At 44.7% G+C, this 16886-nt stretch overlaps 1 protein-coding gene across 1 annotated transcript in view; it reads left to right on the forward strand.

Annotated features, from left to right (window-relative positions):
• Positions 1 to 99: 99 nt before the first annotated feature.
• Positions 100 to 16886, forward strand: part of LOC121533261 (regulatory-associated protein of mTOR-like) — a gene marked incomplete at both ends in the record, with an annotated part of 78531 nt that continues 61744 nt past the window's right edge. Inside the window, 3 exons of the mRNA XM_045219465.1 lie at positions 100 to 258; positions 1045 to 1191; positions 9341 to 9516. Coding sequence (XP_045075400.1) covers positions 100 to 258; positions 1045 to 1191; positions 9341 to 9516 — 482 coding nt within the window. The remainder of the gene's footprint in view (positions 259 to 1044; positions 1192 to 9340; positions 9517 to 16886) is intronic.

Genomic DNA, 16886 nt, shown 5'->3' on the forward strand with positions numbered 1-16886 from the left:
TTCTTTCTTTCTCTCTTTCTCTCTCGCTCTCTCTTTCACTCGTTCTCTCGCTCTCTTTCTCTCTCGCTCCCTCTCTCTCTTTCTCTCTCGCTCTCTCAGGCACGTTACAAGCAGAGTCTGGACCCCACGGTAGACGAGGTGAAGAAGCTGTGTACGTCCCTGAGACGCAACGCCAAGGAGGAGCGCGTCCTCTTCCACTACAATGGACACGGGGTCCCCCGACCCACCGTCAATGGAGAGATCTGGGTGTTCAACAAGGTGAGAGGCACACACACACACACACACACGTCCAATGATGACTTCCACTTCTGCCTCTACAGTCATAGACTCACAAATAAAGTCTGATCGTTGAATAAACACACACACACTAACAGGGTCCATTGGGTCCACTGATAATAGATTAAAACAAGTTATCCCACACACACACCCACACCAACAAAAATAGTTATTACAGAAATACATTCTTTTTTGGGACATCTCACACAATGAAACACCCACTCTAAATGACACACGACTCCTGTCTTGGTTTGGGCACTGCCTCTCCCCAGTACACCCCAGAGCCTCTCCTCCTCTCATCTCCTCTTCCTCTCTTTATTCCCCTTAATGAGGAGTCCTATAAAACCAGCCCTGCTGCCTACTGTCTGCTACGGCGTGCCAGGGCACCATTGATCCCTCTGGTCCAACTCCTAAAAACACCACCACAAAGTATCTCCCAGTACAGTAGTCAGAAACAGCACCAGGACATTCATTGCTTCCCCTCATCCAATCCAAAAAGTGAATTGGGAAGCAGCCGTGCAGTTAAAACCATATCTCCCCCTCTTCCTTTCATTATTGGTAATGAAAGAGGATAGAAGCATTTGGCAACATCTTAAACTCATTTTGGACAAGGATTTTTAAAATAAATTGCTGGTAGAATGAACTAGTAGTACATAGAAGATTTCTATTTACTACTTTTATGCTGGATTGTAGGTGGCTATAACATGTCATCTAATGTTGTGTATCAACATGTGTAATAACCCCCCATCCTGTCTGTCTGTCCTGTAGAACTATACCCAGTACATCCCTCTGTCTGTGTACGACCTCCAGACGTGGATGGGCAGCCCCTCCATCTTCGTTTACGACTGCTCCAACGCAGGCATCATCGTCAAGTCTTTCAAACAGTTCGCCCTGCAGAGAGAGCAGGAGCTGGAGGTGGGTGGCAGAGAGAGATATACAGTGCATTCGGAAAGTATTCAGAGGCCTTGACGTTTTCCACATTTTGTGACGTTACAGCCTTATTCTGAAATTGATTTTTTTATTTTTAAATCCTCATCAATCTACACACAATACCCCATAATGACAAAGCGAAATGACAAAGGTTTTTAGAAATCTTTGCAAATGTATAGAAAAAACAAAACGTATTTACATAAGTATTCAGAACCTTTGCTATGAGACTCGAAATTGAGCTCAGGTGCATCCTGTTTCCATTGATCATCCTTGAGAGGTTTCTACAACTTGATTGCAGTCCACCTGTGGTAAATTCAATTGATTGGACATGATTTGGAAAGGCACACACCTGTATATATAAGGTCCCACATTTGACAGTGCATGTCAGAGCAAAAACTAAGCCATGAGGTCGAAGGAATTGTCCGTAGAGCTCCGAAACAGGATGGCACGAGGCACAGATCTGGGGAAGGGTACCAAAACATTTCTGCAGCATTGAAGGTCCCCAAGAACACAGTGGCCTCCATCTTAAATGGAAGAAGTTTGGAACCACCAAGACTCTTCCTAGAGCTGGCCGTCCGGCCAAACTGAGCAATCGGGGGAGAAGGGCCTTGGTCAGGGATGTGACCAAGAACCCAATGGTCACTCTGACAGAGAGAAACCAAGATTGAATTCTTTGGCCTGAATGCCAAGCAATACGTCTGGAGGAAACCTGGCACCATCCCTACGGTGAAGCATGGTGGTGGCAGCATCATGCTGTGGGGATGTTTTTCAGCGGCAGGGACTGGGACTAGTCAGGATCAAGGGAAAGATGAACTGAGCAAAGTACAGAGAGATCCTTGATGAAAACCTGCTCAAGAGTGCTCAGGACCTCAGACTGGGGCGAAGGTTCACCTTCCAACAAGACAACGACCCTAAGCACACAGCGAAGGCAATGCAGGAGTGGCTTCGGGACAATTATCTGAATGTCCTTGATTGGCCCAGCGAGAGGCCGGACTTGAACCCAATCTAACATCTCTGGAGAGACCTGAAAATAGCTGTGCAGCGACACCTCCCCATCCAACCTGACAGAGCCTGAGAGGCTCTGCAGAGAAGAATGGGAGAAACTCCCCAAATACAGGTGTGCCAAGCTTGTAGCGTCATACCCAAGAAGACTCGAGGCTGCTAAAGGTGCTTCAACAAAGTACTGAGTAAAGGGTCTGAATAATTATGTAAATGTGATATTTCATTTAATTGTATTTATAAATAAAATAAATAAATAAACTGTTTTTGCTTTGTCATTATGCGGTATTGTGTGTAGATTTAGAAAAAACAACAATTAAATTAATTTTAGAATAAGGCTGTAATGTAACAAAATGTGGAAAAAGTCAAGGGGTCTGAATACTTTCCGAATGCACTGTCCACACACACACACAGACGTAAACACACAGAGTTCCCCCATACACACATACAACCACTCCCGCAGCGAGACCAAGGGATGTGTGTTTGTGTGTGTGTGTGTGTGTGTGTGTATAATGTGCGTTGAATTCCGAATGGCAAGCCAGCTAAATCTTTTGAATGAAAGAAGCGTTTCACAATCTCCTCTCTCTGATCCCAGCCAGCGAATAGGCAGCTGGAGCTAAATGAATTAATGATAGTGTTTTGGTTTGGTTAGGATCTCCCCCCCCAACCATCCCGCCAACCCCTTTATTCCACTGTTTCTTCTTACTGGCCGTGGCATCTCAAGTGCATTTATAACACGCAGTTCAATTATTCATGAAGGAGTTTGAACGCACTTCAGATGATTTGGAATACAGCAGAGACAAAAAGAGGGTGAGTGAGAAAAGGACAAGGAGAGATGATATGTAGAGAAAGGGGGAGGAAGTGAGAAAGCGAGGTAGGGGAAAAGAGAAGTGGGAGAGGAAGGGATGGCAGAGAGAGGCGAAGGACGGAAAAAAGGTGTTACAATGCAGTCTAGAGGGACTGAGAAAAAGACTGAGAGAGGAGAATCGTCCTTCACCATGCAGTCACGCTAAGTTCAATACCAGCAACACAGCTTCTCTCCTCTCACCATCCGTCCATCCAGACTTCCTCTGCCCTACTCCCAGGCTGAGATAGCAGGTGTCACGGCCCGATAGAGGGATGTAGAGATGGAAAGACGGAGGAGAGGAGAGAAGGCCCAGCGGCCCAACAATAACACGTGATAGGCGGGAGAGAGAGGGAGCGGACAAGGAAGAGAGAAAAAGGGAGAGGAGGGAGGGAGGGATGGCAACAGAGGTCTAGAGCCAGAGTGCCAGAGAGAGGAAGAAAGAGAGGGATAGAGAGAGGAGCCTTCACTCCTCAGCTGTTAAAAGTGTTGGTGGAATTGACCAATCAGGGTTCTCTGTGGGTCACTATGGGCTAAAGCTCTTAGTTCCAGCCAGCTGGAACTGTTGTGAAACACCACGCTTCCATGCTAGCCTAGCTATGCTCTCAAGTGGAAGGTTGTAGCCACTGTGCCATATAACAATATGGGCAATGTGATACAATGGAATTGAATGTGGCATGACGTACAGTGGGGAGAACAAGTATTTGATACACTGCCAATTTTGCAGGTTTTCCTACTTACAAAGCCTGTAGGGGTCTGTAATTTTTATCATAGGTACACTTCAACTGTGAGAGAAGGAATCTAATAAAAAAAATCCAGAAAATCACATTGTATGATTTTTAAGTAATTAATTTGCATTTTATTGCATGACATAAGTATTTGATCACCTACCAACCAGTAAGAATTCCGGCTCTCACAGACCTGTTAGTTTTTCTTTAAGAAGCCCTCCTGTTCTGCACTCATTACCTGTATTAACTGCACCTGTTTGAACTCGTTACCTGTATAAAAGACACATGTCCACACACTCAATCAAACAGACTCCAACCTCTCCACAATGGCCAAGACCAGAGAGATGTGTAAGGACATCAGGGATAAAATTGTAGGCCTGCACAAGGCTGGGATGGGCTACAGGACAATAGGCAAGCAGCTTGGTGAGAAGGCAACAACTGTTGGCGCAATTATTAGAAAATGGAAGAAGTTCAAGATGACGGTCAATCACTCTCGGTCTGGGGCTCCATGCAAGATCTCACCTCGTGGGGCATCAATGATCATGAGGAAAGTGAGGGATCAGCCCAGAACTACACGGCAGGACCTGGTCAATGACCTGAAGAGAGCTGGGACCACAGTCTCAAAGAAAACCATTAGTAACACACTACGCCGTCATGGATTAAAATCCTGCAGCGCGGGCAAAGGTCCCCCCTGCTCAAGCCAGCGCATGTCCAGGCCCGTCTGAAGTTTGCCAATGACCATTTGGATGATCCAGAGGAGGAATGGGAAAAGGTCATGTGGTCTGATGAGACAAAAATTGAGCTTTTTGGTCTAAACTCTACTCGCCGTGTTTGGAGGAAGAAGAAGGATGAGTACAACCCCAAGAACACCATCCCAACCGTGAAGCATGGAGGTGGAAACATCATTCTTTGGGGATACTTTTCTGCAAAGGGGACAGGACGACTGCACCGTATTGAGGGGAGGATGGATGGGGCCATGTATCGCAAGATCTTGGCCAACAACCTCCTTCCCTCAGTAAGAGCATTGAAGATGGGTCGTGGCTGGGTCTTCCAGCATGACAACGACCCGAAACACACAGCCAGGGCAACTAAGGAGTGGCTCCGTAAGAAGCATCTCAAGGTCCTGGAGTGGCCTAGCCAGTCTCCAGACCTGAACCCAATAGAAAATCTTTGGAGGGAGCTGAAAGTCCGTATTGCCCAGCGACAGCCCCGAAACCTGAAGGATCTGGAGAAGGTCTGTATGGAGGAGTGGGCCAAAGTCCCTTCTGCAGTGTGTGCAAACCTGGTCAAGACCTACAGGAAATGTATGATCTCTGTAATTGCAAACAAAGGTTTCTGTACCAAATATTAAGTTCTGCTTTTCTGATGTATCAAATACTTATGTCATGCAATAAAACGCAAATTAATTCCTTAAAAATCATACAATGTGATTTTCTGGATTTTTGTTTTAGATTCCGTCTCTCACAGTTGAAGTGTACCTATGATAACAATTACAGACCTCTACATGCTTTGTAAGTAGGAAAACCAGCAAAATCGGCAGTGTATCAAATACTTGTTCTCCCCACTGTAAGTATGTGTCTTGGTCTTCAATAAAAATAAAAGTGACATTGTGAACGAATCTTATTCAACAGCAAAGGGCAAAAGGCAATATGCTTTGTGTTTAGTGTTCAAGGCTGATGTCTTCGGTCAGTTTGTATTCAAAACATATAGTTTTTCTGGGCCAGTTGGGTTACCACTCCATTAGACCACACTGCTTTTAGCTTCCTAGCCCTCTGTGTTAGAACTAGGCCAAGTTACATAACATCAATCAGCTGGCGGAAGGCAAAATGGCTCCACTTTACACCTTAGTGAACCTCTCCCCCACCTGCACAGCAACAGGAAGAGAGGGATGGGGGAGTGATGGAGAACGAGAGAGAGATGGAGGAGGGGGATGGAAAGATGAATGGTAGTTGGGAGGGAGAGGAAAGAGAGAGAGGGATAGATGAAAGAGGAATATTGAAATAGGATGGGGAGGGAGGTAGAGAAAGAGAGGAAGGAGAGACAGAGGGAGGGAGGTAGTTCCGGAAGGCTATTAAAGATGCATGTTAGTACCCAGGCAGGGTGTCCCTCTCCTCCTCCTCGCCCCATCTTTCCCATCCCTGTTTCTGCTACAGCATAACGCTCTGCAGGAAGAGGGTGGCCCCAGTTCACGCCCACGCCTTCTCACACGCACACAACCTTATGTGCACGCATTCTCATAAACACACACACACACACGCAAACACACACATACACATACACATAGGGACAGACTTGATCCCACCAGAGGCCTTTTTTACCAGGAAATAGGGGGAGTGGTGCGGAATGAGGGGGAGGTGTTTTTTCACCATCTCTCTGACTCTCTCTCTCTCTTAACAGACATGCAACCTTCAGTAGGGGTGTGGTGTCTGAGTGCTCTGTTATGAGCAGTCCACTTCCTGCTAAATATTTGATAACTTACTGCATGGAGTCAGCAATATGATGCTCACTGCATTATCTGTTGTGCGGAAATGACTGTGTGTGTGTGTGTGTGTGTGTACGTGTGTGCTCTTTCTGTTGGGTGGATGGAGTCTGATTGTGTGTACCTTTTTATATTTATCTTTGTTGTGCATCCGTGTGCATTTTGTCTGTGTTGGTATATCTGTTCTCAGTCAATGCACACTTCTGTGTGTGTCCGTGCATGTGTGTGTATTGTATAGGCTGTGTTTGCGTGTGTGTTTTATGTTGTCTCCTTGCTCTCCCTCTGTGTGTGTGTGTGTGTGTGTGTGTGTGTGTGTGTGTGTGTGTGTGTGTGTGTGTGTGTGTGTGTGTGTGTGTGTGTGTGTGTGTTAACAACCCCTCCCCATACCCCCCGTACAGTATGATTAGTTCTGTGAATTGGTGTCAGTTAAAACATTCACATACCCCAGTGTGATGAAAATAAAATCCTTCCATGCTGATTGTAATGCAAATTTGTGAGATTACAATATGCTAATATGTTAATTACCGAAAAGCAGCCGGTTTTGGCTGTAATGTGGTATTTACCATAAGGTGTATTGTGTACCCGTATCACAATATCCCAAATGATTTGTGTAACAATATTGTTCCACCATCGTTGATCCAACATCATGCATTACTGAGTAGTTAAAATATCCAATATGCTTTGGTTTGTGTAACATTCCCCATTTCATCATTAAGAAGTAACAGAGAAGATGTAATCGTACAAGACACGGACATGCACAGTGTACGTACGCAAGCACACACGTCCCTATTAATCTAGACAGATCTGAGCAGAGCTGTAGGTTTAATAGTGTTATTTATGTGTGTGTACCTAAAATCAATGAAGACACACGTAGATATCACACTGAGACGTTGGCTAGCTGCAGGTTCTACGTTTAGTTTCCTTTCTCTGGAGTCTCCTCATTATAACAAGCTACAATTAGAGAGGAGCGCTCTAGATCCAGAAGTGACTTATTCCCTGTATGTTTCTATAACTGGTAGGACTCATCCTGTCTTATCATGTAGTGTTGAGGTTGAGTATTTCTTACCATTGCTTAGGTGGAGTGGATATTCTGCACATAGCTCTGTTGCACCCTGAACTGAAATGTATAATCATACAACACACTGAAACACACACACTTTTCATGCCTCTGTTGATTTCAATTGAAAGTTTTGGAATGTTGAATTTGAACCTCACCAAGGGAAAAAGATGGAGAAAATGCTGGTCTGTCTGTCTGGTTGCATTTCAGTGTGTGTTTACCAGCTAGGCTAGCCCTAAGGAAAATAGTACCAGCCTTCCATCGTCTGCACACATGCGTAAGTGGCGTTAGTAAGCCTAGGTTTACCATGCCTTGCATCAGATGTTGAGGAGTTGAGTGTGGGGAGAATTTAGCTATTTTCTCCTCACGTTTTCCAGATTGTGTGATGCTGTGTGACACTTGTCTTTGAGTGCATTGCATGTGTGTATCGCACGTTCCCTTTTCTCCCTAAAGACTAAGGAGATGTGAGGATATAGAGAGAAGTTGTTCTGTGTCTGATCGAGTGGGCATGTGTCCCTGGTCTACTGCACTGTAAGTGTTTGGGTTGACACTTTGGAGAAGACCTTTCACTTACTCCCTGCACAGCTATTATAGCCAGCTTGGCACAGCGCTGTTTTTAAAAACAGAAAGTGTTTTAGCACTTAAAGCAGAATTTCTCTCTTCTCTCACGGTTGGGATGGTACTAGAAGTGGCAGTTAAATCTAAATCTCCAGGGTGCAATGAAGAGTCTCACTCTTCAAGACATGGTACTATTCATCTACCATGAAGCTAGCTATCATAAGGCTAGATCGACAAAGTGCTTTAAATTGTATTGCACCCTTCCATCACATGCATCAGCTATGGCATCAGTACAAATCTCGAGATCCTTGCCTGAAACTCGGACTTAAGTCACGTATAGTCATTGGGAGATTTAGGCTGCACCAGAATTTGAATTATGGCAGAACTCCCACATTTGAAGCTCGAAAGTACAAGCACTTCAGTCATCAGCCTGTAAAGTATTTATAAGGGAGTCCATGGTACACAGCCCTGGGTGGGGAAAGGAGCGCTCCGAGGTCATCAAATGAAATACCACCACCTCCACAAGCTGCCTAAGGCAGGCTGACATTAAACCAGGTCTGGGTGGATCTATACCCCCATACAGGAGTAGACACACTCACACACATGCATACACTCAGGCACAAACGTACACACACACCTTTCCATTCCCCACACACACTGTCTCTCACACACCTTTGTATTCAGGGCATTGTACAGGTGATCCAACTCCCCAGAATGATAATATCACATTAGCCAATATCTGCTCCAGAGGCTGTTTGTTCAGAGTACACTGTGCTATCGAACACCGCCGCCGCCCTGAACTTCAAAAGCTCTCCTCCACATCTCATTACCGGATGATAGCAGAAGTTTAGAGCAGTGAGAGGGATCCAATGACCTAAAGGTTGTTCACTCCCTTTCTCCGACCTGTACATCCCTCTGGCCTATTATCTCTGTTGTCTGTTCACCTTTTCTGTTGGTTCGGTTCATGTTCTTTTGTCTGGTCATCTTTCTCTTGCCCTGTGTCCGTCTCTGGTTGGTTTTCCCTTCTCTCTTGTTCTGCCATCTTATTCTTTGTCTACTCTGACTGTTATTTCTCTTTCCGTTGACCTCTTTTTGGCTCTTTGACTTTATTTACATTTTAGTCATTTAGCGGACGCTCTTATCCTGAGCGACTTACAGTTAGTGCATTCATCTTAATATGGCTAGGTTGGACAACCACATATCACAGTCATAGTAAGTACATTTCTCCTCAATAAAGTAGCTATCAGCAAAGTCAGAGCTAGTAAGATGGAGAAAGGTCAAGTGAGAATCTCTGTTTGTCTGTTAATCTATCTTTTTTATTAGCATTTTATTCAGACGGGGATAGCGTGAAATCGTTTTGCCACCTGTCTATGTCCGTCTGTATCTTGTTTGTTTGACCTGTGTCTCTGTATAGTATATCCCTCTATTAGCCTCACATCTCCAATCCAAGTCTTCTTGTCCTCTTCCAGGTGGCAGCCATTAACCCCAACCACCCCCTGGCCCAGATGCCTCTGCCCCCCTCCATGAAGAACTGTATTCAGCTGGCCGCCTGCGAGGCCTCAGAGCTTCTCCCCATGAACCCTGACCTCCCCGCTGACCTCTTCACCTCCTGCCTCACCACGCCCATCAAGATCGCCCTGCGCTGGTAAGAGCCACAGTGGACCAGCCAAAATATGGATCAGTCCAACTTAAAACTCCTTATTCTCAGACACCCTGTCTAAATGGCCTACTATCCTTGTGCAATGATATCCATTGATATTGATATTAGTATGAAAACTATTTAGATAGATAGGTCATTAGTAGATATCCCTGATAAATTCCCCAAATCTATGCTCTCTAAAGCTTTGATGTGTCATTAGTTTTGAACATATTTGAACATACTGTTCTTCGGGGAATATATCGGTATAGCCTTCGTTTGGCATACTAATATAATTTGATATTATTCCATATTCCGTGGTGTTGTATTTTCTGCCTCTAGTGTTGTCTGTCTGTGTGGGACAGCCAATTTAGGGGGGGTCTTACTTACCAACCAAAGGTGATTTCATTACCTCTAAAGATCCCCCTGTCACTTTACCATGCGTGCCCCCCACCCCCACACACACACACACACACACACACACACACACACACACACATACACATACACACACGCCTATCTGTAGGATGTATTAGTTATGTAATGACTGGGTGATGATTAGGGTAGTAGGGCACAACAATATAGGATGGTGTTTACCAGCTTTACTGGGTTGATGTCTGGCAGAGAGCTGATTCAACTGGGACACTAGCACAGGAATCCTCTTGGAAATGGCTCACAGTCAGTTGGTGTAAAAGGGGAGAAAATGGACATTGAATTAGGCTGTCACCAATGTTCAAGTTCAGGGCGTATGTTTTTGCCTCTATTTTTGCTTAATGAACATGACTCTGGCATTGCGGTGTTCTCTGTAGTGTGTTTCTCCTCTGTTGCTCATGAGTGGAGACCTCAGAAGTTTCTGTCTATCTATCCGACCATCAGTGTATTTTCTTCACCTGTGTGTGTGTGTGTGTGTGTGTGTGTGTGTGTGTGTGTGTGTGTGTGTGTGTGTGTGTGTGTGTGTGTGTGTGTGTGTGTGTGTGTGTGTGTGTTTGTGCCATTGCAGAGATGTCAGTAACTGAGTTACTGAAATTACTTTCATACTCACAATGGGGTTAGGCCATGAGCCCAAATCAATCCAGTCTGCTCCATAAGCCGGAACATCTCTCTCCTCTATCCTCACTTTCACTGTCAATCAATTCAATTCAAAGGGCTTTATTGGAATGGAAAACATATGTTTACATTGCCAAAGCAAGTGAAATAGATAATAAACAAAAGTTAAATAAACAATCAATGAACAGTAAACAGTACATTTCTAATGTCATATAATGGCTATATACAGTGTTGTAACGATGTGCAAATAGTTAAAGTACAAAAGGGAAAATACATTAACATAAATATGGGTTGTATTTACAATGGTGTTTGTTCTGCACTGATAGATATGGGAATTTATCAAAATTGGATTTGTTTTCAAATTCTTTGGTTGTGTAATCTGAGGGAAATATGTGTCTCTAATATGATCATACATTTGGCAGGAGGTTAGGAAGTGCAGCTCAGTTTCCACCTCATTTTGTGGGCAGTGTGCACATAGCCGGTCTTCTCTTGAGAGCCAGGTCTGCCTACGGCGGCCTCTCAATAGCAAGGCTATGCTCACTGAGTCTGTACATAGTCAAAGCTTTCCTTCATTTTGGGTCAGTCACAGTGGTCAGATATTCTGCCACTGTGTACTCTGTTTAGGACCAAATTGCATTCTAGTTTGCACAGTTTTTTTGTTAATTCTTTCCAATGTGTCAAGTAATTATCTTTTTGTTTTCTCATGATTTGGTTGGGTCTAATTGTGTTGCTACCCGGGGCTCTGTTTGTGTTTGTGAACAAAGCCCCAGGACCAGCTTGCTTAGGGGACTCTTCTCCAGGTTCATCTCTCTGTAGGTGATCAGTTTGTTATGGAAGGTTTGAGAATCGCTTCCTTTTAGGTGGTTGTAGAATTTCTTCATATTATGTAGTTCCTTTGGATTTGATGCCTCATGATTTGAGTATTGCTCTGTTCAAGTAGACTGTGATCTGATAGGGGTGTCAGTGGGCTGACTGTGAACGCTCTGAGAGACTGGGTTGAGGTCAGTGAGAAAGTAATCTACAGTACTACTGCCAAGGGATGAACTGTAGGTGTACCTACCGTAAGAGTCCCCTCGAAGCCTACCATTGACTATGTACAGACCCAGCGTGAGACAGAGTTGCAGGAGTTGTGTAGTTGTGTCTAGGGGAGCATATTTGGGAGGGAATGCTGTCACCTCCAGATAGGTGTTTGTCCTCCTGTGTGCTACGAGTGTCAGGTTCTTGTCCAGTTCTGGCATTTAGGTCGCCACAGACTTGTACATGTCCCTGGGCCTGGAAATGGTTGATCTCCCCCTCTAGGATGGAGACGCTGTCATCGTTAAAGTATGGGGATTCTATTGGGGGTATAAAGGTAGCACACATGAGGAAATGTTTCTCTGTTGAAATAATTTCCTTATTAATTTCTAGCCATGTGTAAAATGTTCCTGTTTTGACTAATTTATTATAGTGGGTTAGGTCTGCTCTATACCAAATTAGCATACCCCTTGAGTCTCTTCCCTGTTTCACACCTGGTAGTTTGGTGGATGGGACTAGCAGCTCTCTGTAACCTAGAGGGCAACCAGTGGGTCCGTCTCCTCTATACCATGTTTCTTGTAGGATGACAATGTCTGTATATCCAATGTCTTTGAAGTCTGGGTTCCTGCTCTTTAGGCCAAAGGCAGATGACCTCAGTCCTTGTATATTCCCGGATTAAACACGTTGTGTTTCAGTGTCTAGTGTTGTTTTCCTGTGGTTTAGGCTCTGACCATTACAGTAGGTGTGAGCAGAGCATGTTGAGCATCTGAATCATACAGTGGGCTCCAAAATTACTGGCACCCTTGACTGGCAATGCACAAACAATACTGTAAAAAATATAAACAATATCATTATAGAGAAACTCAAAATACCATCATGTGAGAAATACTGTACTATATTAATGTTCCAATGGAACCCACCAAAATCATTTATTGATTTAATTAAAAATGTATGTCCTTCAAATCAAAGTTTCACAATTAATGGCACCCTTAAAGATTATTGTAAATAACATCTACCAAAATTAAACCAGGAATTAAATTCCACTTATTTAAGTTTATCTAAGTCTTAAGGAACTATATTGAGCCATTACATAACTTCCTGTTTCACTAGGGTATAAAAATGAGGTAACACGCATGCAATATCCCTTTGTGATCCAACACCATGAAGAAAACAAAAGAACTGGCAGTTCAAAAGAGACAGATGGTCGTAGACCTTCATAAATCTGGTAATGGCTACAAGAAGATCCACAAACGATTGAATATACCACTGAGCATTGTCAGGGCAATTATATATATAAAAAAAAAAAAGATATGGAACAGTTGAAAACCTCACGGGTAGAGGACGCAAATGCATTTTGCCCCCCAGGATAGGGAGGAGGATGGTGAGAGAAGCAACAAAATCCCCAAGAATCACTAAAATAATTGCAGGCCTTGGTGGCATCTTGGGGTCACCAGGTTTCAAATGTACCATCAGACGCCACCTCCACAACCACAGGCTCTTTGGAAGGGTTGCCAGAAGAAAGCCCTTTCCGACCCCAAGACACAGACACAAGCACTTGGAGTTTTCCAAACGTCATTTAAACTATGACTGGAAGAAGGTGCTCTGGTCAGATGAGACCAAAATTGAACGTTTTGGTTAGATACAGCATCGGCATGTTTGGTGTCGAAACAGAGATGCATACAAGGAGAGGCACCTCATACCCACGGTGAAATATGGTGGTGGGTCAGTGATGTTTTGGGGCTGTTTTAATTCCAGAGGTCCAGGAGCACTGGATAAGATTGATAGCATAATGAATTCCACCAAGTATCAGGACATTTTGGCTGACAATCTGGTTGCTTCTGCCAGAAGGCTGGGACTTGGCCGTAGGTGGACTTTCCAACAAGACAATGACCCAAAACATATCTCAAGATCCACACAGAAATGGTTCTGTGACAACAAAATCAATGTTCTGCCATGGCCAACTCAGTCGCCGGACTTCAATCCAATCGAAAATCTGTGGGCTGAGTTGAAGAGGGCAGTTGATAAGCGCAAACCCAAGAATGTGAAGGATCTTGAAAGGATCTGCATAGAGGAATGGTCCAACATCCCTCCAAATGTGTTCCTTAACCTTGTCAAACATTACAGGAAAAGACTCCATGCTGTTTTCCTTGACAGAGTTGTTTGCACTAAGTACTAAATGAGGGGTGCCAATAATTATGAAAACTTGATTTTGGTTACATTTACTTTGTATTAAATAATTGTATGATTTTGGGTAGTTCCATTGAAACATTAATAAAGTACCGTATTTCTCACATGTTGGTTGTTTGAGTTTATCTCTATAATTATATTGTTTATTTTTTTAAGTATTGTTTGTGCATTGCCAGTCAGGGGTGCCAGTAATTTTGGAGCCCACTGTACCTCTTAGGTCGCAGGATGGGGCTTGTGTGTGTGTATTAGTGGTGGTTGAGCCTGTGAATCTGCTCACGGCCTGGGCATATGTGCGGCTGTCATGTTGAGGTCCTTGCTGCAGGGGAGGGGGGCATGGGTGGGGCCATAAGAATGAGCTGGGGGGGCCTATATAGGGTGTGGCTAGAGTTTGTTTGGGGAGAGGTCGACTGGTTGGGGTGGGGGGGGTGGGGGGTGGTTTCATTTCTCTGTTGCTCTTGTGTGAGGTGCTGGGGCTGCGGTTGAGGGTGATGTCCTTCAGGGTCCTGGCAAAGGTGGGGATTGCTGCCTTGTAGAGGTGGACCTGGTCATAAAGGCTGTTCCAGTCCAAGGTGGAATGGTGGGCCAGGTAGACATTAGGTTTTGAGGCACAGTCCCGGGAAATGTTCGCATTCACCTGCTGTATGTTGGCAGGGTGAAAGTATTTTTGTGGTAGCAGGGTGGAGATAACCACTTGTTCATTGGGGGAAGTGGAAGAGTCTTTTTCAATCACTCCCTTGAGTGCTGTGGCCACCCTTTCCTGCAGGGCTCTCAGGTCGTTTGTGCCTGTGTGTATTATGATGTGGCTGGGGGACCCTAGTTGTCCTCTGACAGCAGCTCCAGGTCACGCGAGTGTTCGGACACCAGAGTTTAGCCACTTGGTGTTTTGGGAAAAGTTTCCTCATCTTTGTATTTCGCATTTGAGTCAATGAGGACCACAATCTCTGGCTTTTGTGTGTCCTTAGTGGGTGTTGGGGTGTTTTTAGGAGAGCTATCTGGTGGGCTGACGAGGGGGAGTCTGCTGGGTTGGTGGATCCTGCCTTGTATGTCCTTCTCTGGTGTTAAGGCTTTGGTTGAGGTCTGAAGTGGGCTGTTCTGTTGGCTTCTCTGGGGAGATGTCTAGCTCTCTCATGAGTGGTTGATTGTCGCACCTCCTCCTGCAGTGCTGTTAGCTGTGCCATGTGTTCCTCTGTTAGCTTTGCCATGTGTTCCTCTCTCTCCTCAAGTTCTCTCACCTCAGACAGGAGTGCAGGCGGCTCTCTGACAGCCGTCTATCTCCACCTTCAGCCCTCTGTGTACTGTAGGGGGCTGGTGTTGTGCTGGTCTGTTTTGTGTGGGTGTGCTGTCCGGAGTGTGTGGACGAGCTCTCTGAGCTCCACCATATCTCTCTCCATCTCTGTGAATTTATCCTTCTCAGTGATGGAGGAGCAGTGCAGTTGTGGGACCTGGGTGTGTTTAGTGCTGGGGGTTTGACTATCTTCGTCTGCAGGACAGTTTGAAGAGGTGTAATCAGACTCACTCGGGGTGGGGGAGTCGTCACCAAGAGAGAGCTTCTCCTGCCGTGCTCTCGCTTTGATTCTGTGGAAGTCCTTTTAGAAATGTATGAAGTTGCCCTGCACCACCACTATTCCATTCTTGTACAGGTTGACAGAGGGTGTCTGTCTCAGGGTCCCCGTTTTCCAGTATTCTGATTTTCTGCCAATACCCTCTCTCTTAAAAGAGGGGTAGTGTGCTCTTATAGCTGTGTGCCATGCCCAGGGATGGTCTGTGTGGAAGATTAGGTTGTTTACGTTCCCATTTTAGTAGCAGTCAGCGAATAGTGTCTCTGGATTGTCCATGAGGAGCTTCTCTTTGTTCCCTTTCCGTGCCTTGTCATTTTGAATGTCCAAGGGGTACTGTACTGTGGTGACCTCTGCACAGAGGGAAGCCATGGAGCAGGGGGCCAAAGAGGCCTCTGCATTTGGGTGGGGGAGGAACTCTGCTGGATGAAAGTTCTCTAGGAATGGTAACATGTAGGCCCTTTCATGTTAGGTTGAATGTCTATGAATACCATAAAACTTCAATTAATAGCCTGGGTGTTTATTTGCTCAACACAACCAGTTCTTATTTGAGCCTGTCTTTTTCCTTTCCTTTTTCCTCCCCCCACCTTGCAGTCTCGCCCTCTTCTGATCCACAGACAAACTTTGAAGTTTGAATTTTTGACTTCGCCATTCTCTCACTTGTTTTGGATCAATTCCAAAATGCCTGGCTGTTACCTTGTCTGAATTTTGCTCTGTGAATTTGGTCACTGCTAGCTTGAATTTGATGTTTTTTTTGGTTGTGCCATGTCTAGCAACGATGACAGATAAAAAATAAAACTATATTAGCGTTCAAAAGTTTGGGGTCACTTAGAAATGTCCTTGTTTTCGAAAGAAAAGCAATTTCTTTGCGACTAGTTGAGGATCTGGAGCATCAGCCATTGTGGGTTCGATTACAGGCTCAAAATGGCCAGAAACAAATAACTTTCTTCTGAAACTCGTCAGCCTATTCTTGTTCTGAGAAATTAAGGCTACTCTATGCGAGAAATTGCCAAGAAACTGAAGATCTCGTACGACGCTGTGTAGTACTCCCTTCACAGAACAGCGCAAACTGGCTCTAACCAGAATAGAAAGAGGAGTGGTGCACAACTGAGCAAGAGGACAAATACATTAGTGTCTAGTTTGAGAAACAGGCGCCTCACAGGTCCTCAACTGGCAGCTTCATTAAATAGTACCCGCAAAACACCAGTCTCAACGTCAACAGTGATGAGGCGAATCCAGAATGCTGACCTTCTAGGCAGAGTTGCAAAGAAAAAGCCATATCTCAGACTGCCCATCTTAATATTTAATTTTTATTGGCCAGTCTGAGATATGGCTTTTTCTTTGCAACTCTGCCTAGAAGGTCAGCATCCAAAATGGCACCCAATTCCGATGTTGTCCACTACTTTAGACCAGAGCCATATATGGGGACCCTATTTTGACCTTCAATTGAATGAGGTCTCTGTAGTGTCATAAATATTAATGACTTTAAAAACTGCCATTTCTGGACTAACAATCAGGAAGAGATTGGTACTGAAAGACCACTGCAGAATCTGATCTCTTATCCTGTGAACTACA

Source organism: Coregonus clupeaformis, unplaced genomic scaffold (genome assembly GCF_020615455.1).
Source record: "Coregonus clupeaformis isolate EN_2021a unplaced genomic scaffold, ASM2061545v1 scaf2390, whole genome shotgun sequence".
Classification (NCBI taxonomy): domain Eukaryota; kingdom Metazoa; phylum Chordata; class Actinopteri; order Salmoniformes; family Salmonidae; genus Coregonus; species Coregonus clupeaformis.